General features: G+C 43.8%; 1 protein-coding gene across 1 annotated transcript in view; it reads left to right on the top strand.

The window, feature by feature from the left end:
- FUCA1 (alpha-L-fucosidase 1) overlaps positions 1-21,281 on the top strand; it is a 30,765-nt gene extending 9,484 nt beyond the window's left edge. Inside the window, exons 4-8 of the mRNA XM_066574083.1 lie at positions 10,081-10,186; positions 14,741-14,941; positions 17,503-17,693; positions 17,792-17,891; positions 18,774-21,281. Coding sequence (XP_066430180.1) covers positions 10,081-10,186; positions 14,741-14,941; positions 17,503-17,693; positions 17,792-17,891; positions 18,774-18,914 — 739 coding nt within the window. The 3' untranslated portion in view covers positions 18,915-21,281. The remainder of the gene's footprint in view (positions 1-10,080; positions 10,187-14,740; positions 14,942-17,502; positions 17,694-17,791; positions 17,892-18,773) is intronic.
- The last annotated feature ends 1,950 nt before the right edge of the window (positions 21,282-23,231 follow it).

The following is a 23,231-nucleotide window of genomic DNA, read 5'->3' as shown; positions in this document are numbered from 1 at the left end:
TCAGTAGCCTTTCATTACATATCTGTTAAACGGATGCAGTTAAAGCCTATTGATCGCAGATGACACTGTTAGACGTCCATCATGGCCTCTGTTTAACATATGGGCCAAGAGAGTTTGCCAGTGTGTATGTTTATTGATGCCAAAAGCTAACATGGCCTTAAAGTAGTTTTCCCATGTTAGATATTTATGGCATACCCCATAAATGCAAAGGGGCTTGCAGCTATCTCTAAACCAAGGGTCCCTCACTCCCATCCCACTTCATGAAGTAGCTGCCGCATCCATTTGGTAAGGAATCTCTACGGAAGTCATGAAAACAGCCAAGGCAGCGTTGTGACCAAATCCCATAGAAGTCACAGGGCCTGGGGAGTCCCTGTTCTGGAGATATACAATATATGCCAATGTCACTTCTATCATATACTTGTGGAATATGTTTAAGATGAGAATAGAAATTTCAATAAAGAGTAAAGAGCATTAGGAAACTGCATTGTGTGGTGTAACTCTAGAATGAAAATTAATTCCTTTATGCTCACCTTCCACCCTGTCAACCTTTTTATTTTTAACAGTACATTTTTTTTATTTTGCTGCTTTTACCAGCATTGTATAGAGCGAGATCAACCTCCAATCCTGCTCCATACATACACCGAACCTCCATGACATAACTACATTGAGTTAATTAGTCAAATTGAGACAACTCAGAGCAGATATATGAAAACTTTGTCCATAGTAACCAATTACAGAGCAGCTTTAATTTTTCAAGAACACAATGAGGAATGAAAGCTGTGCTGTGATTGATTGCTATGGGCAGGGAAGACAGGTTTTTGTATTAGACAGTTTAATAAATCTCCGCCACACTTTAAAAATTATGTAAATTATGTCAAAAACCAAAGTTGACTGTTCCATTCTGGTTTCTGTCTTAAAGGGGTTGTCCCGTGAAAGCAAGTGGGGTTATATACTTCTGTATGGCCATATTAATGCACTTTGTAATATACATCGTGCATTAAATATGAGCCATACAGAAGTTATTCACTTACCTTCCCTGCGCTGGCGTCCCCGTCTCCATGGTGCCGTCTAATTTCAGCGTCTAATCTCCTGATTAGACGCGCTTGCGCAGAAGGGTCTTTTGCCATCTCTTCGCTCTGGCATGAGCCGGCATTCTGGCTCCGCCCCCTTGTACGCGTCATCGCGTAGCTCCGCCCCCGTCACATGTGCCGATTCCAGCCTCCTGATTGGCTGGAATCGGCACATGTGACGGGGCGGAGCTACGCGGTGACGCGTACAAGGGGGCGGAGCCAGAACGCCGCTGCTGCTGGAGCGCATGAAGGCCTCCTGGAAGCACGATGCACCGTGGGACGGGACAACACAGGCGCCATCTTAGCTGCTGAACTTTATAAGTTATTATTTCATCTCAACAGTAAGTAGGAAGCGGTTTTTAAACGGTTTCAAGGGCTGCTTTATGCCGGGGGGTGACTGGGGGAATGTGCAGATTTAAAATTTTGCGGTTTTGGCTCGGGACAACCCCATTAACACCTTCCAATCTAATCAAAAGGATTTCCCCTTTTGCTATTATACAACAGTGCCATCTGCTGGCTAAAGCCAGTACTGCAGTATGTGCGGCGGGGAGGCTCCAAAAGTGGAGTGGCTGGCAATAGACAGTAAGAATATGTTCCCCACTGGCTCAAATCTATACTCTGGGCTTCCTCTCACCAAGGTTTCCACTACAGAAAGGTACCGGGAAAGGGGGCCCCATTTCCCCACTCCTATTCAACATCACAATAGAATCATTGAAGCATATGCTGGAGGGAAGCAAGGATATAGAAGGAATCAAAATCGGAAGTAAGACTAGCAAATCTATGCTATTCGCAGATTACATCCTGCTAGCACTTGCACAAGCACGTACGGCTCTGCAGCGGGTCTTTGACCTCCTAGAGTCATTTGGGAAAAGATCGGGATTTAAGGTCAACACCACAACATTTTAATTACTACATATCTCTTCCCGAAACAACCTACATAATATTGACATTACAAAAACCCCTGTCACTTTGGTTAGGAACTCTATCAAATTCCTGGGAATAAATATAGGGAAGGAGAATACCCAAGAGCTTATATAAGGTAAGCTATCCCCCAGTAAGACATAAAATCCAGAGATGAAATAACCTCCCACTATCCTTTTTGGGGTGATGACACCTAATTGAAATGATTAGCTTCCCAAAACTACTTTATCAACTACAGACTATCGCACTCTTGCTAAAAAAACCGAAATCTAGGAAGGCTATATACATCTTTCTCAGCACTTATTTGGTCACACAAACGTCCTCACATTGCCATGAAAAAAACTTATGATGTCTAAAAATAGAGGTGGATTAAACCTCCCAGATATACATACGTACAGAGTAGCGAGCCTGGTGAGGCACTTGTTAGGTTGGATGCAGGGATCTGATTATTTTTCAAATTACGAACTAGAGGTACCCCACTTACCACCAGCAGTGAGGGCTTGGGGCTCCATAATCCAGGCCAGAGTGGCAGTGGTGCAGACTGAAGGGTGCTGCTTGTGGCAGTAGGGAGATCTCACTGGGGCCCCTTGGATCCCCCCCTGCCCTACCTGCAGAAGAACATCACCTGCAAACTTGGGGGAGAGAGGTGCGCTGGCCCACATTTGCACAGAAAGTTGTGGATTCAAGAGAAGAGCAGGACTTTATAGGTGTCCTGTCCCCACCTAGTGGTTAGTTAATAGAACAGCATACTCTGAATTAATAGCTCCTTCCTCTGAGGGTGGACAAAACCCCAAGGGCTATATATGCATATTGTCTGCAAAGATCCTGTGCCACATGATAGAAGCCCACATTATTATCTGCCAAATCCCATAAACTATGCCCCCTCCCCCTTCATTTTACAAGTGTGACACATAGGTGGTCTGAGGTTGACATCCTGATGTCTACCTAGGGCATGTCTGGGCCAAAGCATTGCACTCTCTGAAAACAGTTATTTTACTATACACACAGGGCGCTACCACGAATATGACCAGAACCAAAGGAAAGAACTCTGGGGACTCTCATACTACAATACAGGGTACACTCCCAGAAATGTTTGCAACGTAGTCTCAGGCCGATTCCCAGAATGCTGCAACCAATCGCCCAAGCATTTCAATCGGCCAAAATAAAATACAGGTGGGGCTTTTCCCTTTGCCCTCATCTTTCACCAGATCCTATTCAATATGGCAGATCCTATTCCGTAAAAACATTGGAAGAAGCATACCAAGCTGTGGAGACTGTGCAAATCCCAATACTGACAACTTCCATTTTGAGAGCTCTACCTCCACGTCCAAGACGAACTTGGTCTGTGACTGGCTAAACTAGAAGAAGAAAAGGAGCAACTTCAGCTCATGCTTGGCCAAATCCGATACGGGTACTTGAACTGAGCAGAGTTGGGAGAAGACCCACACAAGTCACTAGATTCGGGTAACCCTGGGCCTGAATAAGCTTTCAGACTTGGTTATAAAAACCAAGTTTACCTTAAGTATTGTCTTGCCAACTCGTTTTCTGTGGACACTGCTCCCGGGGTTGCCCCCACACATATACCGCTCAGAGCCGATGTAAGGCAACACATTTTTAAACAAAACATTTCATTGGGCACTGGTGTGGGGGAAATCTAGGACCAGGAAACTCCATTACCATGCTGGAAATGATCTGCAGGGAACAAGTAGAAATAAGGTCATAACCTATTTGGGAGGGATCCTTAATCCCTTTCCTGGATATATGTAACTAAGCCTCAAAGCTGATCTGTGCAAAAGGCCAGTGCGGGTCCAGCCTGGCTGTACAGGTTGTTGCACTTAAAATGACTGCCGAACAGCCATCACTGGGAGAATATCTCCAGTCACCGTGAGTGGGTTTTCAGAACCCACCTTACTGTTCTATGTTACTTGTTTATAACATACCTGAAACTCAGGTTTTTGTTCGTTTTTTGTTTTTTTTTTCCCCTTAGTTAGGTCGTCAACAGAGTCTACTGTAAAACATTGTCCCAATTATTTGCTACCGTAGCATGGTTTACTAGAAAGTCAACTGAACACCTTACCCATTGCTCATGGTCCACATTATCTCCCATAATGTGCGAGGATTCAACAACTCCCCTCGAAAAAGAAAACAAGCCTTTTTATCCTATATGACATACTGCCCAGATGTTATTTGTATCCAAGAAACCGGCTTCTCTCAATCCTTCTACCCTAACTACTTTCCTCAATACACCAGATTTTATTCCGCTTCTACTCCTACAAAACATAGGGGGGTATTGACTCTGTTTCACAGCTCCTTTTACCTTTTCTTATAAATCAAACAAACATAGATAAAGGGGAGGGGGTGCGGTTCTGTCTAGTCTCAGGAACATTGTATGACCAACAAGTAGACTTTATTAATGTCTACGCCCCCTCAGAGAACCCTTTGCCCACCCTGCTTCTCCTGAACCATAAATTAGCTAAATACAGCGGCAAAATTATAATGGACAGGAAACTTTAACCTGCCATTCTCCCAGAAATTGGACAGAACAGCTCTTCGACCTGACAGGTTTACCAAAACACAGAGACGGAGATGGTCAGAAGCCCTCACTGGCAGACTGTTGGAGGGAACTCCGTGGCAACAAACAAGGGTATACATATTATTCTCCAATGGCCCGTCTATATTCTAGACTAGACTGCATACTAACTTCAACCTCCCTTTTACCAATGTTAGCCCAAATCAGACACATACCCTATGTGTGGTCTGATCATGATATGGTTGTATCTTCTATTTATTCTATGGTCCTCAACATCATTCCTTGAATCCCAATGCCGTTTAAATGAATCACTGTTGCGAGACCCAAGACTGTTGACTCAAACCACGCAACACCTCACAGAGTACTTTGAGACCAATACCAATCCAGAGTCCTCCCCGGTGTGGATATGGTTGCTTCACAAAGCATATGTTAGGGGACATCTGACTAACCCCTTAACGACCGGGCCATAGTCTTCTTACGTCCTGCCCAAGTGGGCTTTATTCTCTGAGGACGTAAAAACATGCGTCCTGCAGAGAATAAAGCCCCGTGGGCTATGGACATGACAGCTCCATGCTGTCGGTGCCCGAAGGTAGCCCACAACATGGAGCTGTCATCCCGGGCTGCGGGGACCTCCCCCCCCCCCCCCCCCTCCCCCCGGCATTGCGTTCGGCGCTATCCAATGCAATAAAGTAAATAAAAGTGCCTAAAAAGTTAAAGTTTCAGCTGCCCTGATGGATCGGATCCATCAGGACAGCTGAAATTACTCACCCGGGTCTGCCGCACTGCTCCCCGCTCTCCCGCTGCTCCAGGCCCCGAAGCCGGTCTTCTGCGCATGCGCACCAGGCGGCATTACGTCAGCAGAAGGTCCGGAGCCGCGGGAAATTTAAAATCTCCTGGTTCCCGGCTCTTGTAGGTAGCTGGGAGGCAGGAGATGTCAGCGGGGACCGCGGTGAGCGGAAAAAAGTTTTTAAAAAAGTGTCAGTTTCACCTCCCCTCATGGATCCGATCCATGAGGGGAGGTGAAAATACTCACCTCAGGTCCGCCGATGTCCCCGGTGTTCCGGGACCCGAAGTCCCCCTCTGCGCATGCGCGCCCGATGATTGACATCGGGCGCGTGCACAGAGGGTCTCGAGCCCCAGGAAACTCAAAATCACTCTGCTCCTGGCTACACATGGCAGCCAGGAGCAGAGGGATGTCACTGGGGACATGATCACTGTCATCCAATGGATGACAGTGATCATGTAAAATTGAAAAAAAAAGTGTAAAAAAAAGTTTTAAAAAGTTTAAAAAGCGTATGTTTCACTCCCCTCACGGATCATATCTGCAAGGGAGGATGAAAGTACGTACATAAGGCCCCCAGATTTATCCACAGACCTTACCCCAGCTTCTGCGCACACGCCCTTCGCCAAAATGGTAATTGAAATTCTCCCTGCTCCTGGCTACAAAACTGAGCCAAGAGCCTGGAGATCTCACGGGGGGCCGTGGTGAGCGGTTCCTGATCACATGTTTGCCGTTATCCAATATATAATGGCGATCACGTAAAAGTTTTTTAAAAAATTGAAGTTTCATCTCCCCTCACCGATGCAATCAGTGAGAGGAGATGAAACTTTTTACCGGAGGCCTCTGTATTTGCACCCCGACGCGATCCTCCTCCGTGAACTTTCCCGGATTCTGCACATGTGACCGCCGGCAAAACACCGGACACATGCTCAGGAGTCGGGGAGCCCAGGAAACTTAAAATCTCCTTGCTCTTAGCGACCAACGGTCGCCGAGAGCCTGGAGCAGTGACGGGTGGCCTCGTTGAGCGGTCCCTGGTCACGTAATAAAAAAATAGCGCTCTAACATAGGTCGGTCTCACATTACCGGATAGGAATTACGGATTCCGCATGCATCTGATCCGCGGTAATACGCAGGTCAATCGCATTGGATTACACAATTCCGCTCACATTATCGGGTTTGAATTGTGTAATCAACTCGCAGAAAAGAGAACAGCAGGTTCTATTTTACCGTGGATAGCCGCAACATAGAGCCCATTGTGCTCCATGGTCGCGGATATACCTGCAGCCCATACACAACTACCTTGTATACGGGCTGCGGGTACCCGTGTCATCGCTAAGCGACTGTGCGGGAAATACGAACAAAAAAAAAGGTACTGTGCATGACCGCCTGTGTGAGTAGGCAGTTATGCGCAGTACATTACGCGGCCGTACGCAGGGTCACAGCCGGGCTCACAGCTGGGATCCGCTGCGGGCCTCCGCAAGCGGATTCCACCTACGGCTGCGTGAGCCCGGCGTTATTCAGACCGCTACCTGTAATACGTAATTTACAAGAAGCCCCGGGAACGCTTGCCTTCCTGCAGTTCCAGGAGCACCTTGTTGAGCGTCTTCTGTGTGAGACCGCCGCACCTCATCAAGCTTACGGAGACTCACGGAACGCCACTTTTTACACCCTATACCCGCCACTGAGGTTAAGAAATGACCCCCAAAAAGCATGAGATGAGGGGGGATACCTAGTTTTATTGCCCCATGGGCCCATTCCAACCAACTTCCGTAATTACCCCTGTCTTCGGAAATACCACACAGTTCGCAAATCTTAGATAAAAGTAATAATGTGAATGCCAAAAAGGGCACGAAGTGTGTGTGTGTGGGCGGGGGGGATTTTTAGGGAGTAAATTTTTATTCTGTACAAATAAGCAATGGGGCCTGGAATTTATTCAGTTGAAATCCAACGGGTGTTCCCTCCTTTATGGGCCTTGCCATGGGTCCTGTAAGTAGATTAGGGTCACAATGGGTATGTTTCTGCACTCGGGACAAACGGGGGTATCCATTTGGGGGTGACTGTCTTCATTCCTATGTACCCTGTACAAAGAAAGCTGTTTTTAAATTTAAAAAATAGCCAAAAAAATAGAAAATCGTTACTTTTTTCCTTCTGCTTTGCTTAGACTCCTTCAAATACTGTGGGGTCAAAATACGCAGTACACCCCTAGATGAATTGGTTAAGGGTTTTTGAAAGACACTGACTATTCCTTTCATTTTGGGCCCCTTTGTGGACTCAGATATAACATTAGGGCCACAATGGGTATATTTATGAACACGGGAGAAACAGTGGTATCCATTTTGGGGTGTAAATCCTCATTTTCATGTAAACTATAGGAAAAAAATGTGTCTTTAAAATGATAGATTTGCAAAAATATGACATTTTACTTTTTCTCCTTTAAATTGAATTAATTCCTGAAAAAAAACTGTGGGGTCAAAATACTCATGACACCCCTCAGTGGATACAATAAGGGGTGTAGTTTTTAAAATGGGGTCATTTGTGGGGGTATCTATTATTCTGACACTCATGAGCCTTTCCAATCTTGGCTTAGTGTAGGAAAACAAAGTGTTCCTCAAAATGCTAAAAAGTAATGTTAAATTTGTACGTCTCGTAAATGGTTAAAAAAAACGAAAGTTTTTCCAATGTGCGCCCAAAATAAAGTAAACGGGTGGAAATATAAATCTTAGCAAAAATTTCTATATTATGTTTGCACATATTTAAGATATTGCAGTTGGAAATGTGAAAAAATGACGATTTTTTTTCAAACTTTTTCCCAATTTTGGCGCTTTTATAAAACAAATAAACACAAATTCTATCGGTCTTTTTTTTCCGCCTAAATGAAGTACAACATGTGGCGAAAAAACAATGTCAGAATCGCTTGGATATGCAAAACCTTTCTGGTGTTTTTCCATGTTAAAGTGACGCATGTCAGATTTGCAAAATTTGGCCTGGTCATTAAGGCGCAAACAGGCTTGGTCACTAAAGGGTTAAAATAACATCCAAATAGGAAAAGGGCTAAGCACTGTCAGTGCTGGAGATGAAACTTTTCCTTTTAGAGACCTTAAACCAAAACAACCCAATGATAGCTACGACTAAAGATATCAAAGATGCCAAATTGCAAATTAACGCCCTTCTATCACAACAGGTAGAAAGAGCCCTTCAGTGGACTACAAATATGTAAACAAGCCGGACCACCTCCTAGCTTCGGAATAAGGCAAAAACCAACACTGTCTTTAAGATCCACCCCCTCAAGGGAACATGACCGGATCCATAATATCTTTCATGATTATTATGCCAATTTATATAAAGCCCAGGATATCAATGCCACGTCCATGAGAGATGCTTTTTTTAGATGCAGGAAAGCTCCCCCCCCCCAAAGACATGCCCTGAATTCTGACATTTCAGAACAAGAAATCTTAAATGCTAACAAAAATCTTAAATTGGGAAAGGTCCCTGGCCCCAATAGATTTACGACTTCTGTGTTATAAAAAAAATTCAAGGAGTTACTAGTTCAGCCTTTGAAGAAACTGTTCCACGGACTCTTGAATGGGGCGGCACCTCCGCATGAGTTTTTGGATTCGCAACTCGCAGTGATCCCTAAGGAAGGCAAAAGATATTCGGTCCTCAAACTATAGGCCTATCTCACTACTTAACCAGGATTATAAGATTTTCACCTCCGTATTCCCATCTCTGATCCACAGGGATCAAGTCGGATTCAAACGAGCAAGACAAGCCCCAGACAATATAAGGAAGGTCTCAAATATTATAAATTCTGTTTCTACAACAAAATCCCAGATGACTAGACTGAGAAAAGGCCTTTGACACATTGTCATGGGGCTACTTCTTCTCGGTCTTACGGCACATTGGGATTTGGGGACCTTTTCTCTCTGCCCTCTTAACCCTCTACTCAACTTCCTCCGTATTTCTAAAACTTCCATCCACCAGGGCTGCCCCCATACAAATTAGTAAGGGTACCAGACAGGGTTGCCCTCTCTCCCCAGTCCTATTCGCTTTGACGATTGAAACGCTAGCAGAGGCAATCTGTTCTAACCCCAACATCTCTCTAGATGTCTGCCAATACCCATTCCCTTACCCGTAAAAAAATACCCTGTCTGACGTCTTCTGAGCTGTACAAGCTTCAATCAGAATGTAGGAAGACGTCCGGCAGTGGATTGGAAAGGGTTAGCACCGGTTTTGGCTCTTCAGATGGAAAGACCCAGCTTATTCTGTGTTTATACTGGAGTATTATCATTCAGAAAACCATTCAAACGAGCAAATGTTAATCGGGAGGTTTGCGTTCGTGGCTCAATTTCAGCAGGCAAAAAACGTTTAGCGCCAGCTCGTTCACTTATCGTGTAGTTGGAACTTTGATTGTTCAGTGTTTCACCTAGGAATCTGAAACCCTTAACGGCAAGTGAATGAGAACTGCATAATTCTCAACGAGAATCATACAGACTAAGCTAGCTGCCCGAGCACGGACGAGCTGCTGCTGCTGTCGCCAGCTTGTTCGCTCGGGCAAACGAGAATCATGAGATTCTTGGCCTATATAAAAGTAACATTACACCCTAACCGCTGTGTGAATGTAGCCTTAGCTTCATAGGGTCAGTTAGGCCAGTGAATGTTAAGGTGTTTTTTTGTTTTTTTTTGCAAGAAATACCAATTTTAGTTGCATGAACATCTTAATCAGCCCTGGACTTGTGGTTCTGCCTGACACTAATTATTCAGCGTCTTTCATTTTGCAGATATAAGCCAGATTTGATTTGGTCTGATGGAGACTGGGAATCACCCGATACTTACTGGAACGCCACAGACTTTCTGGCCTGGCTGTACAATGAAAGCCCTATAAAGGTATGCTTGATGTTTTAGTTAACTCCTTAAGAACATGGCCCATTTTGGCCCTAAGAATGGAATGATTTTTTTTTGGGGGGGGGGATTTTTATCTCCACTCTTCAAAAGCCATAACTTTTATTTTTCCGTGGACATGGCTGTATGCGGGCTTGTTTTTTGCATGGCAAAATTATCATTTTTTTATTTTTTTTTTATTGGTTGCATTTTTGGGTACATATGTCATAATATCTTGGAAAATCTTGTAGGGCAGGGAGCAAAAACTTAAATTTTTACCAGTGTTTATACTTTTTTTTTCTCTTAATTACAGCTTTAGGCCGCCTGCAGACAGCCGGGTCGGATCCGGTTGCGAGAATTCTTGCAGCAGGACCCGAGCGTCTACAGAGAGCAGCGCGGCACTCACCTCTCCCACGGCCCCGGCTCTTTCATGTGCCAGGCAGCCAGCGCATGCGAGCCCCGCACAGAGATAGAGCATGCCGCAGTTTGTTTGCCGCGTGAGATTTCGCACGGCGGTCTGCATAGGATTGCGTTTGTTAACGCAATCCTAAGGCAGCTTCCAGGGCTGGAAATTCTGCAGGAAATCCCGCCACGGAATTTCCGGTCGTGTGCAGGCACCCTTAGTCATGCAGCATAAGTGACGTGCATGACTAACTGTAGTTATTATTGGTACCATATGGCCGCCTGCAGACGGGCAGAAATTCCGCAGTGGAATTTCCGCCGCTGGAAGCCTGCATAGGATTGCGTTAACAAACGCAATCCTATGCAGACGGCTGCGGTTTGGCCGCGTGGCCAACAGCTCCGCACAGAAACGTCACTCACCCGCCCCCGGCTCTAGCTAAAACGGTAGTCTTGTATTGTTTTATACGGTATATGGCATTTGTGTGTTCTGTTCTGACTCCTGAAAAGCCATACTGGCCGTGCACATGCTGATTTTGTTGTGGCTTACTACAGAAATGGGGGACCAAGTGCGTATGAAAAAAAGCTCCCTGCGTCCCACATCACCTAAACTATATAAGCACCATAACCTAATGGTTATAATTGATGGCCGGTTTACTTGAATGCTTTTATGCTTGCTTATTTCAGCAATTATTAACTGATTTTCATTTAAAGAGGCCTAGATCACATTAATCTTTATAATATATATATACTGCCCTTTTTTTTAGATTTGGATCCACTGCACCCAAATGCTCTGATAGATATAACCACAAGTTTCCACAGGCTGCACATTCTCCGTTTGCAGCTCTGCTTTTAGATGACCATGATAAAAGTGTATTTTAGTATGTTTTATAGCTACACGTTATGGAGCCTTTGCAGTTTTACTGAACTAAACTTGTATTGCTATATAGATCTATGGTGGTTTAACTTCCATTCTTTAAAATTGCAGGACGTCTGAGTGTCATATTCATAATGATATTGAAATGTAGCCGGATTACAGTATTATGTATGTTCTGTAGTATTGAGGTGATCTGAGAACTTCTGAAAGACCATTCTGTTTGATAAATTCTTAATGCTGCAGGCAAGGCAGTCTTCAGGAAAAGATCTCTAGATGATGGTGTATATGTACCTGGGCCATATATTCTTGGGAACAGTAGGGGTCCCAACAGTTGGCCCCAGAGCCATTGGATGTTTATTGCATATCCAGTTAATATGCAATAAAGCGGGAGAACGCCTTTAACCCATTCCATACATCTGTGATACTTATACCTCATAATGTTGGAAGGGGTATATGGCACGAGCGGAGCCTTCTTTATAGGTGGCATGTGCTGCCAATGTGCGGGTATCTTAAAAACTCCAATCCTGGCCTTTGATAGCAACCACGGCATTTGAGAGGTTAGACAGGAGGGCGCTCCCTTTGTACCCGATCAGTGTCCTGCCCCATCTCCACCCTCTGCAGTGCTATCGAGTGGTGGGTATGGCAGCCAGAGGTCTAGTGAAAACACCCAGACCTGACATTGTAGTACTTCAGGCAATAGGATGATGGCACAAAGCAATACACTGCAGTACAGGAGTATTGTACAAGTACCTATAGGACCTTTTTAAAAGAAGAAATTTTAAATATTTAAAACCAGAAAAACCACAAATATTAAAAGTTAATAAAACAATTACTTCAATAATCGATACGTGATTCTAACTCGTCAGTGTGGGAGGCGCATAAATGCGTCATAAGGGGCCTATTCATTTAAATCAGGTCACGCATTAAAAAAGACGAAGGTGCCCATCTCAAAGAGCTCCTAGGACGAATTCAGATTCTGGAAACTTCCCACAAGGCTACTTTAGATAGGGCAGTGGGGGCTGAGTTGGCTCAACTACAGGTTAAGGTCCGATCGCTCATCCTGTTGCAGGCCAAAGCTACTCTCACAAAATGCAGAAGACCCTATTTCGAAGAAGTCCAGCCGCACATTAGCTAAAGCATAAAGGAAGGAAAGAACATGTTCTTATATTCCACGCATTTCCACATCGCCAGGTCATTTTCACCACCTAGCCCAGCCTATATCAGAGGCGTTCAGAGTCTACTACCAATCCCTGTACAAGTTGTGTCTTCCATTATCAGTGCTTTATGACTATCCTTAATACAGGCTTATCCACGGCAGTTGTGGATGGGCCATCTTTCACAAGAGACGGTGAAGGCCCTTGAACCCCTTATCTCTCAGAAAAAGTTAGCCTGTACGATTAAAGAGGCAAAAACGGGGAAATCCCCGGGGCCAGATGGATTTCCCCTCCCTGACATTATCTCACCACATTTTTTGGAAGCGTATAATCGCGGGTAACTCCTTACCAAAGGACACATTGAAAGTTCACACAACAGTAATTCCAAAAGAAGGGAAAAGACCCTACCCTTTGTCAAAACTACCGACCTACATCTCTCTTAAAAATAGATTTTAAACTCTTTACAAAGGTGCTGGCTAGCAGAATGTCCCCATTTCTCCATCACATCATTCATGGAGAACAAGTGAAGAAGCAAGAGACAGTAGACCATACCATAAGGGCCATTAACTTCATCCACTTAGCCAAAAAAATGTCCCTTCCAATGTGCCTACTCTCGACAGATGCCAATAAGGCTTTTGACAGGATAAATTGGGAGTTCATGCACGAAACCCACCGTTTATATAGGTCTAGGGACCCTTATTCTACTCTGGGTCTCGAGCATCTATTCCTCTCCTTCAGCCGCAGTGAAAGCCAATGGTCTCATATCCCTGACATTTGACATCTCAAAAGGTGCAAGACAGGGCTGCCCACTCTCGCCCCTTCTATTTGTTCTATGACTGGAACCTTTTTCTCTGACATGTTCGCTCTAATTGGGACATCTCGGGGAAATGGGTTGGGAGGAACCATACACTAGGTAGCTGCATATGCGGATGACTTGTTGTTCATGCTCTCAACGCTTCGTATCTCCCTTCCCAATTTAATAGCAGAGATTTGCCGATACACACACTTATCCAATTTCAAAATTAACCATCAAAAGTCTACAGCCCACAATATCTCCTTACCATCACCCCTAGTAGCAGACTTGAAAGACTTTCTCTTTCTGCTGGGGTACAGCCCACGTTAAATACTTGGGCATTCCACTTAACTAAGGATACAAAGGACTTTTACACAGCCAATTACCCAAGCCTTTTAAACGATATAAGATCAGACCTGAGAACCTGGACAAAAGGCCTAATCTCATGGTTGTGGAGATGGGCGATCTTTTAGATGAATATCCTCCCAAAACTACTTTATTTCTTTCAAGCACTACACTCCCAGTCACCAAACCATCTCAGTTCTTCAGACAACTTAATTCCTTAATGGACAAATTTTATCTGGGTGGACAAACTCGCACGTATAGTATGCTCTACATTGGCGAGACCAAAAGCAGAAGGGGGATTGGGTTTACCTTATATTGGAGCATATCACCAAGCATCTCATTTACTAAGAGTGGTTGACTGACACAGGCATGGGGATTCCAAGCAATGGATATTCATAGAAAATGAAGCTTTGTCTATGCCCTTAACAGCTTTACCCAGTATGCAAAGTAATCTTCCACTTGAGGCCATGGAACACCCAACAATTGGACCTACCATAGAGACTGTGAATGGAGCACTGGCCAAGCATGCACGGTCGGTGCTCTGTTAATATCAAAGGGACTGATAGATTCTCTATCTCTGGACTCCCACCAGAAAGTGAATGGAGCAGTAGTGTGCTTTTGTAACCGGTGCTCATTCAGTCTTTACATCACTGTGGGGATTGCAGTAACCCCACAGAGAGGAAGGCGTATCATCAAATAATAACTTGCAATTGTGACAACCCCTTTTAATGGTGCCATTTAAAAAAAATCCACTTGTTCTGCAAAGTCCTCATGGGTATGTCAGCAGGAAAGGAAAGAAAAAAAAAGTTGACATTTGGAAGGTGATTATTAAAAAAAAATACTAATCTGTGGCGGGAAGTGGTTATGGTTCACTAATACAAATATAGTAGTTACTGTCTTGGGAAAATGCTAATGTAATTCATCTTGGATTGAGAGATATTATTCTGCTAGAACACATTTTCTATAAAATATGTATTTTTATTCACTTTTAGGACAAAGTCGTTGTGAATGACCGTTGGGGAATTAACACTTCTTGCCACCATGGAGGGTTCTACAACTGTGCTGATAAATATACTCCATCTACACTACCAGACCACAAGTGGGAGAAATGTACTTCCATAGATCACCACTCCTGGGGCTACAGACGCAACATGCAAGTGAATCAGCTGATGGATGAAGGAAGCATAATTTCAGTAAGTGCAGATAGGTGTCTTAGTAAAGCTGGCTGCATACCACCTAATGTTTGTGTCTTAGCTGATGATTGGGGTATGCAGAGGTGCCGGTGATGCTAACTGTTGCTCTGATGCTGGAATTTGAATTACTTTACTCTTTCTCGAGGCTAGGTTTTAACTAAACATAAACAGTGCCTGCTGGGTTTTTGTGATCCATGGACTGAACTGTTCTGGATTAAGGCCTCCTTCACACGGGCAACACTGCATCAGCACAAGAAAATTGCAGCGCTATCACATCGCTGATCTGTGCTATATTGCTGCGTCTTCTCGCAACAATACCACGATTTTGTAGCACCACATGCAAGGCTTTTGGTGATGGCTTGAAATATAAGCCCTACCCTGAAATTAAGCCCTAGTTGCAGCAAATAAAAAAAAAAAAGTATACTTCACCTAGAAGCGCTGTCCGGGGGTCTGCTGCAGTGTGTTCCTGCGCCCCGGAACTGGTCTTCTTCATCGCTTCTGGCCAGGGATTAAAAAATCCCCACCTCCTGGAAGCGTTGGCTGCGATTGGCTGATGCTTAGCCAATGAATGGCTGTGATTAGTTTAGCGAGCTCTGGCTGTGATTGGCTAAGCGTCAGCCAATCAGAGGCAGCGCTTCTTTTCAATCCCCGGCCAGAAGAGAGGAAGGAGAATATTGTCGGGGAGAAGATGTAGCTGGGCTGACAGCGCTTCTAAGGTGATGTATACTCCTTTTTTTTTTTGCCTGCAGCTAGGGCTTAGGTTATGGCTTTAACAGTAGGATTTCCTACTGTCAAAGTTGCATCGCACCGCATGAAAATCGTGTTTATGTGCGATGCGACAGAAAGGAAGGCTGCATAGGGAAACATGGGCTACAAAACCTCACAAGTCGCGGGCATAATGTGGGACCCATGTGTACAAAACATCGCATGTGTGAATTAACCCATAGGAAATCATGGGTTTCACATACATACAATTTGTAGCAACACGACAAAATTGCGCGACTTTGTTGCCCGTGTAAAGGAGGCCTAAAATGAATGAAGAATCCATTATTGTTGGGATAATTTTTCAATAAATATAGATAGAACCAAAAATCTAGTTTTCAGCCGCCTTGTTTGTTTCTGAATTTGTCATGCCTCGCAGTGCAATCGCCAAATGCACATGATGGTATAACATATCTGTAGATGCTCTATATTTTTACACTGATCACTTGCTATAACTTTAGTACCATGCACACCTTAAGGCCTCATGGCAAATTAGGAATTACAATCTGCAGCGCTTTTTCTGCACGCGGATCCACGCCCCATAGGGATGCATTAGACACCCACAGGTAGTTAAATACCTGCAGATGTTATTTTTCCTGCAGGCGCAGGTCCCGCATGCAGGAAAAAAATCCGGACCATGCTCCATTTGGTGTGGGTCTCCCGCGGGGACGGCTCCCGCAGGCTTCTATGGAAGCCATCCGGATCCACGGGAGACCTGCACCTGAATTAAACTTACCTGCTCCGGACAGTACGGGTCTTCCCTTCTTCGCGGCTGGATCTTCTTTCTTCGGCCCGGTGGATGTGCTCGAGCACATCCGCCGGGCCGAAGAAAGAAGATCCGGCCGTGACAGAGAGAAGATCAGGCCGCGAAGAAGGGAAGATTCGGAACGTGCGGAGAGGTGAGTAATTATTTTCAGCGCTCATGTCCGCGGGGCAGGAGGGACCCGCTATGGATTCTCCATGGAGAATCCGTAGTGGACCTGATTTTCCCCATGGACATGAGGCCTTAAAGGGGTTGTCTCGCGGCAAACCTCAAAATTTTACCTTACCCCATTCCCCCTGTCACCCCCTGGCATAAAATAGCAAAGTAAAGCGGTTTTTAAACCGCTTGCTACTTACCGATCCGACGAAATAAGGACTTTAAAACATCTTCTCCCTAAGATGGCCGCTGGTCCTTTCCCAGGGATGCACTGCGGTTTTCTCCCATGGTGCACCGCGGGTCTTCTCCCATGGTGCACCATGGGCTCTGTGCGTTCCATTGCCGATTCCAGCCTCCTGATTGGCTGGAATCGGCACACGTGACGGGGCGGAGCTACGCGATGATGCGTAGAAGGGGGCGGAGCCAGAACGCCGCTCGTGCCTGGACCGAGCAGAGGGGGAGAAGACCGCACAGCGCAAGCGCGTCTAAAAAAAAGCAAGAAGACAGTGAAATTAGACGGAGCCATGGAGACGGGGACGCTAGCAACGGAGCAGGTAAGTGAATAACTTCTGTATGGCTCATATTTAATGCACGATGTACATTACAAAGTGCATTAATATGGCCATACGGAAGTGTATAACCCCACTTGCTGCCGCAAGACAACCCCTTTAAGGTAGAACTCCAGTCCCCATTCACTTCTCCCTTTTTTTTTTATTTTTATTTTTTTTTAAAACATTTAACCCTTACTTTAAAGACTTGCATGAGGGTCGGCTCTTCATTTACAAACTAATATTGACTTACTATTGCATTATGGTGATTTCTAGCCTCCTACCTACATGTTTTCAGTTCTTATTTAGTACTAACCTGTAATATTCTGCAGGAATTGGTGCAGACTGTGGCCTATGGAGGAAATTATCTTTTAAATGTGGGACCCAGCAAGGAGGGCTTGATTATGCCAATTTTCCAAGAGAGACTTCGAAATGTTGGGAAATGGCTGAGCATTAATGGAGAGGCAATTTATGCCACTAAGCCTTGGAGAGTGCAGACAGACAACTGTACAGTCAATGTCTGGTAAGTGCAGCGGTTGTGAATGTGTGATCCAAACCTGATGGCTAAATGTTAGATTCATGAGTTCTATTCTTCTTCTAACTAAATATCCTGTTTTCCAGGTACACTGCTAAGGATTCAGTTGTATATGGCACTTTCTTAAAATGGCCCACAGGGAATGTTCTAAAGCTGCAGTCTCCCAAACCCACCCCAAGTACTAATGTGAGTTTTTCAACAGATCGGTGCTGAAGGGTTTTATCAACCTTTTCAACTTCCTAACTCAAAAAACAAAAATTAGGGGCAAGCTACTGAAAGTTGAAGTGTGTAGTGCTGAGGGATAAATTCCTGAAGATACTAATACACAAGGTGGTTAATCAGGCACATGGATAAATGTAGAAGGCTCAGGGGTGAGGGTGTAGAGTGAGTCTCATAGGTTTGTTGGCTGTAAGACCTTTGGTAAGCAGGTAGCCTGAATTTTATCTAATCTGTATCCTCTGTGCAGATGAAAGTCATCTGTTCTCTGTAAAGAGCTATTTCAAGCTTTCAAGCTGGGGTGAAGCTGGCAGTGATGTTCTTCAAAATAGCATTACTAACAGAAAAATGTCACTTCTTTATATCCCGAAGCCTGGAATTCTTCTTGACCTGAAACTATGGAACTAAGCATAGCCTCTAGCTTGGACATGAGGTTGATTGGAACACAGAACTTCAGCTTATGTGAATCTATTATAGAATGAATTTAGATGGCAAATGTGTTCCAGAAATTTCTGCCCTTGTCCCATTCATCATCTAATGCCACCAGAACAACCCCATTCAGATTAATTCAAAATTCATCGCCTATGAATTCCACACGTAACGCCACCATATAATTGTAGACACCAGATGGTGGCTGTCTATTTACGGTATTCAATAAACCACAGATCAGTGTTGCTTTATGTGGCAAACATGAAGTTGTTACTGTATATTGGGTGCAGTGTTAGTTGGGCATAGCTTTAGATGTCTAATTCCCTTCACAGTTTTGTAACAAACCAATTTTTTTATTTTTTTTAAACCTTCATGCATATACAGAATGTATTATGTTGATTCCTGTTGAATTGCTGTCTGCAGGTAACCATGCTGGGACTTACTGGGTTGTTGCACTGGAAAGAAGACCCAGACTTGGGTATACTTGTTAACCTACCCATGATCCCTCCTGGAGTCTTCACTGTGGAATATGCCTGGACTCTGAAACTAGAAGGAGTAAACTAAAGTCTTTCAGGAGATGGAGAAGATATCGAGGACAGAGCCATTTGCAGTTCAGTCAATACAATCTATAGTAGTTTTGGGAAGAGAAGTTTGATTCGCTCTTCCTGTTGGTGAAGAGCATACTGACTGCTCATCTAAGACTGTCAAGTTGAATAGAATTCTAAGGTTGGCACTTTGCTATTTTGGGTGTTTTTGATTTTTGGTGTATCAGATTCAGGGATTCTCTTTTGATCTGTCAGCTGATTGAGTCTATAAAGGCTTTGTCATAGGAATTCGTTGCACCTTCTAAGAAGAATCTAGTCTTTGGTCGGGCTACAAGGGACTGAAGCACCCACATATCATATGTTGGTTCTACCCTTACACAACTGTCTGGTCTGCTTTAGGCTATGTACGGTATTTAGACCCAATGGAAATGGCACTATATAACCAGCTTAAATCCACCATCCTTTGATACATAAATGAATGTGTTCTCGTCCGTCAACATTAAATTGTAATGCTTTTATAATTACTGTAACAGTTGCGTGTGAACTTTTGAGCACTTGTGAGCTGACTGTGGTTTCTTGCCCTATACACTTACTAAGCCGGTGCTCGGCTTACATACATGACCACTTTAGATGGTGTGAAATCTATCAGCAGTGTGCTAACCTCCCTGACCTTCTCACTCTTAAGGATGCATTTACACAGCCATATTTGCACTGTAAGGTTCTGAGTCATAAGGGCCTGATCTCATCGACAGAAAGTGAAAGGATTTTCTACCTCTCTTTAACCCTTTAGTGACATGGCCTATTTTGGCGTTGAGGTCCAAGCGATTTTTGGTATTTTTTTCATCTCTATTTTTCAAAAGCCATAACTTTTTTTTTTTTTTTTTGCCGCGGCCATATAAGGGCTTGTTTTTTGCGTGGCGAACAGTAGTTTTTATTGGTACCATTTTTGGGTTCATAGACTATATTTTAAACTTTGTATCTTTTTTTATGATCAAGAGAGAAAATGCATCAATTCTGCCATAGATTTTTATTTTTTTTTTTTAAGCGTTAATTATGCAGCATAAATGACACACTACTTTTTTTTTTTTCTGCGGGTCGGTACGGTTACAACAATACCAAAATTCTTATTTTTTGGAGGGAAGTTTTCCACTTTGCAACGATTTAGAAAAAAAAAAATTTCCAAAAAAAAGGGTTTTTATTGTGGAATTCAAAGTCCTATAACATTTTTATTTTTCGATGTACGGAGCTCTATGACGGCTTATTTTTTGCGAGATGAGCTGTAGTTTTTATTGGTACCATTTTGGGGTACATTTTAAAATCACTTTTATTGTGTTTTTTGGCTTTTTTTTTTTTTTTTTAAACGCTTTTTGCCGTGCAGGATAAAAAGTGTGTTCAATTTATTGTACGCGCGGATACCAAATATGTGGACTTTTTTTTTTTTTGTTATGCTAATATAGATCGCAGCAGGGAAGGGGTTAACTGCAGGTGGGCGCATCTCCGATGCCCCCCGCTATCGCAGCGGGAGGCCAGCTACTAGTGACAGCCGGCTCCCGCTGCGGGATAGCACAAGATCTGCTATGATCTCGCGCTATCCCTATGACGTAAGGGTACGTCATTTTGCGGGAAGTACCACGCTCCGATGACATACCCTTACGTCATGGGGCGGGAAGGGATTAATGGTATCTGATTGTGTTATATAGTGCAAGCTTTGTGCATGCAGCCTTAGGCCTCTTTTACATGAGCGAATTATCGCAGCTATTTTGCAGCAATAAAACGTTGACCATCGGAAGCATTGGATTCCAATGCATTCATTCAGATGGCCGCTTTTTTAGCCTCATCCAAACATCGCAGCCGCAATAAAAGGACGAATACGTCTGGTGATGTTTTGATGCTGACGGAAAAGAGAGGTCTTGCTCTGCCTTTCAGCTGCGATCAGCTGGATGGCTCCTAAAGGGCTCTATGGGAGCTACCAGCAAAGGGAGGGAGTTTAGCCGCAGCTAGATGGAAAACACATCGGCTGTGTGAAAGAGGTCCTAGTGTGAGGAATAAATGTCACCTTCTACACAGTAAGGCCTCTTTCACACGGGCAACAGAGGTTTTTTTTGTTTTTGTTTTTTCAAACATGCCCTGCGGGACAAAGAACAGTACAATACGTCAATATGCATACCAAAAAAGCCTCAGTGAGTTAAAGGTGCACTGAAGTGTGCTTATGCTCGTATGAAGGAGCCCTAAGGGTGGAGAAGAATGTGACGGTTACATTTCTTGAGTTTATTTGAACTTGTTTTATATATAATTTTTGTAATGAAATTCCTGCAAGCCTTTTTTCAATTTGTAAATTTCAATCTTGATTCTTTTTTGTGTTCTGATTAAATGATTTACTTCTGTACTGGACTTCTCTTGCATATTTGTCATACTGAATGGTTTCACTTTGGAGCAGAGTACGCCCATCTATCACAAAAGGAATGTCTCTATTCCTAGGATATTTCTACTAATTATCAGATGGAAAAATGAAGTTTTTAGACCCCTTTTACTCGGGCCGATTGTTCAGATGCCTGCGATCCAGTGAGACTCTGAATGATTATTGTTCAGTGTAAATGCATGCACCGACTGAACGATAAATAAGAAGTCGTTCGCTTCTCATTCAGTTTCTGCATGAAGAAAACTGGATGGACCGGCCCATGGAAGCGGGCAGTGGTTCACTTATGAACGACTGCCTGCCTACTGTGAATGGAGGTGCCAGGCCAGAACGATTCCACCTAGCAGTGCTCGTTCCTATGTAGAAGCACAGAAACGATTATCACTGGGACAACAGATAATATCATCCCGTATAAAACCAATCCGTTTCCCTAATTTGACTTGAAAAGAAAACCTACAAATCGGTAAGTAAAGGGGTTTTCCAGCTCTTAAAAATTGACCTATATGAGGTCCTTCACAGATAGATATAGATGTAACATACATCTATATAGATTACATCTATATCTGTGAAGGGTTTATGACATAAAACACATAGATTTCCATACCACTGTGATTGACCTATATGAGGTCTAATTATTTTCAGTGTACTTGTAGTCCTCCAATAAAATACTTCTTGGGAATTAGAAATTGACCTGTTCACAGGTTAGGTCACTATTAGTTGAGCAACGGGCGTTTACCGCCTGGGACTCCAGTCAATCAGCAGGCTGCTGTAACTTGTACACTGACCCAGTAAGCAGATAGTTTCATACATTGTGCTGTGGCTTGGTGTGCTGTTACAAACATAGATCTTACTGTAGTGAATGGGACCCTAACAAAAATTTGCTCCAATGCTATCAAACATGGCTAGGGACACAATTTCCAGAATAAGTGTTCTGAAGCTTTTGCTACTGGGGTCACACTACCAGAATATGGTGATTATTTGGCCTTACCACCAATGTCCATGTCAAAATTGAAAATCTTGCTCTGATAACCTTTTTAACTTGTTTGTTGAAACCAGTATAACGTTAAAATGAGTTTGTTACGTTGGGCGCAGCCAGAGCATGGCCTGTACCAGAAGTGTCACTTGAAGCTCCTGGGCCTCAATGCAAAACCTGTAACAGGGCCCCAACTATAATGATGTATTCATAGTACTGGGCTCCCTATATGGAGAGGAGAGACCTTATGGGCCCCCAAATGCAACCGCATCGCCTGCATCCCCTATAGTTACACCAGTGCCTGTACAGTTGCACATCAGTCTTGTCGAAACTTCTCCACCTGCACCAAGCCAACACTAGGTGGCACCTCAGTTTGCAGAGCCCTGCTTTTAGAATATAATGACAATGGTGGAGGTTTTCTCAATACAGTAACAAATCTCCAGCAGCACCACAGAGGTTCATGAGTTCTGTAGAGGACGTTCATTGTGGAAATCTGTAATGATCCTAGATCAGACTTTATTAATGTTGTCAATCCCAGGGCACCTTCACAGTGTGTAACTGCTGCAGCTATTCTGCAGCAAATATGCTTCAAATCTGTACAACTTTGGATACGTTTTTAAATGCACAAATGCTGTGGATTGTAACACTTGTATTTCAAGGGTTGGAATCCACAGCATAAATAGACACTGCAGATTTACACATCCTAATACACCCATTTCAATGATGTATTAGGTAATCATTTTAACTGGATTTATCCTAAGATTCTACAGAATGGTTTCTAGTTTGGTTTAGAGTTCACAACTCTTGAGTTACAGCAATTGCTATAGGCCATGCATATCCACTGAAGCCAGCAGAATGATAAAGGCGATAGAGTTGAGATCCATTCCCACTCCTGCTAGATGTGCATTTTGGAAACTAGTCTTTGCATCAAGCATTGTATGTAAGGT

Source organism: Eleutherodactylus coqui, chromosome 1, assembly GCF_035609145.1.
Source record: "Eleutherodactylus coqui strain aEleCoq1 chromosome 1, aEleCoq1.hap1, whole genome shotgun sequence".
Taxonomy (NCBI): Eukaryota; Metazoa; Chordata; class Amphibia; order Anura; family Eleutherodactylidae; genus Eleutherodactylus; species Eleutherodactylus coqui.
Note: the sequence above shows the minus strand (reverse complement) of the source record. Positions and strands in the feature narration are given on the sequence as shown.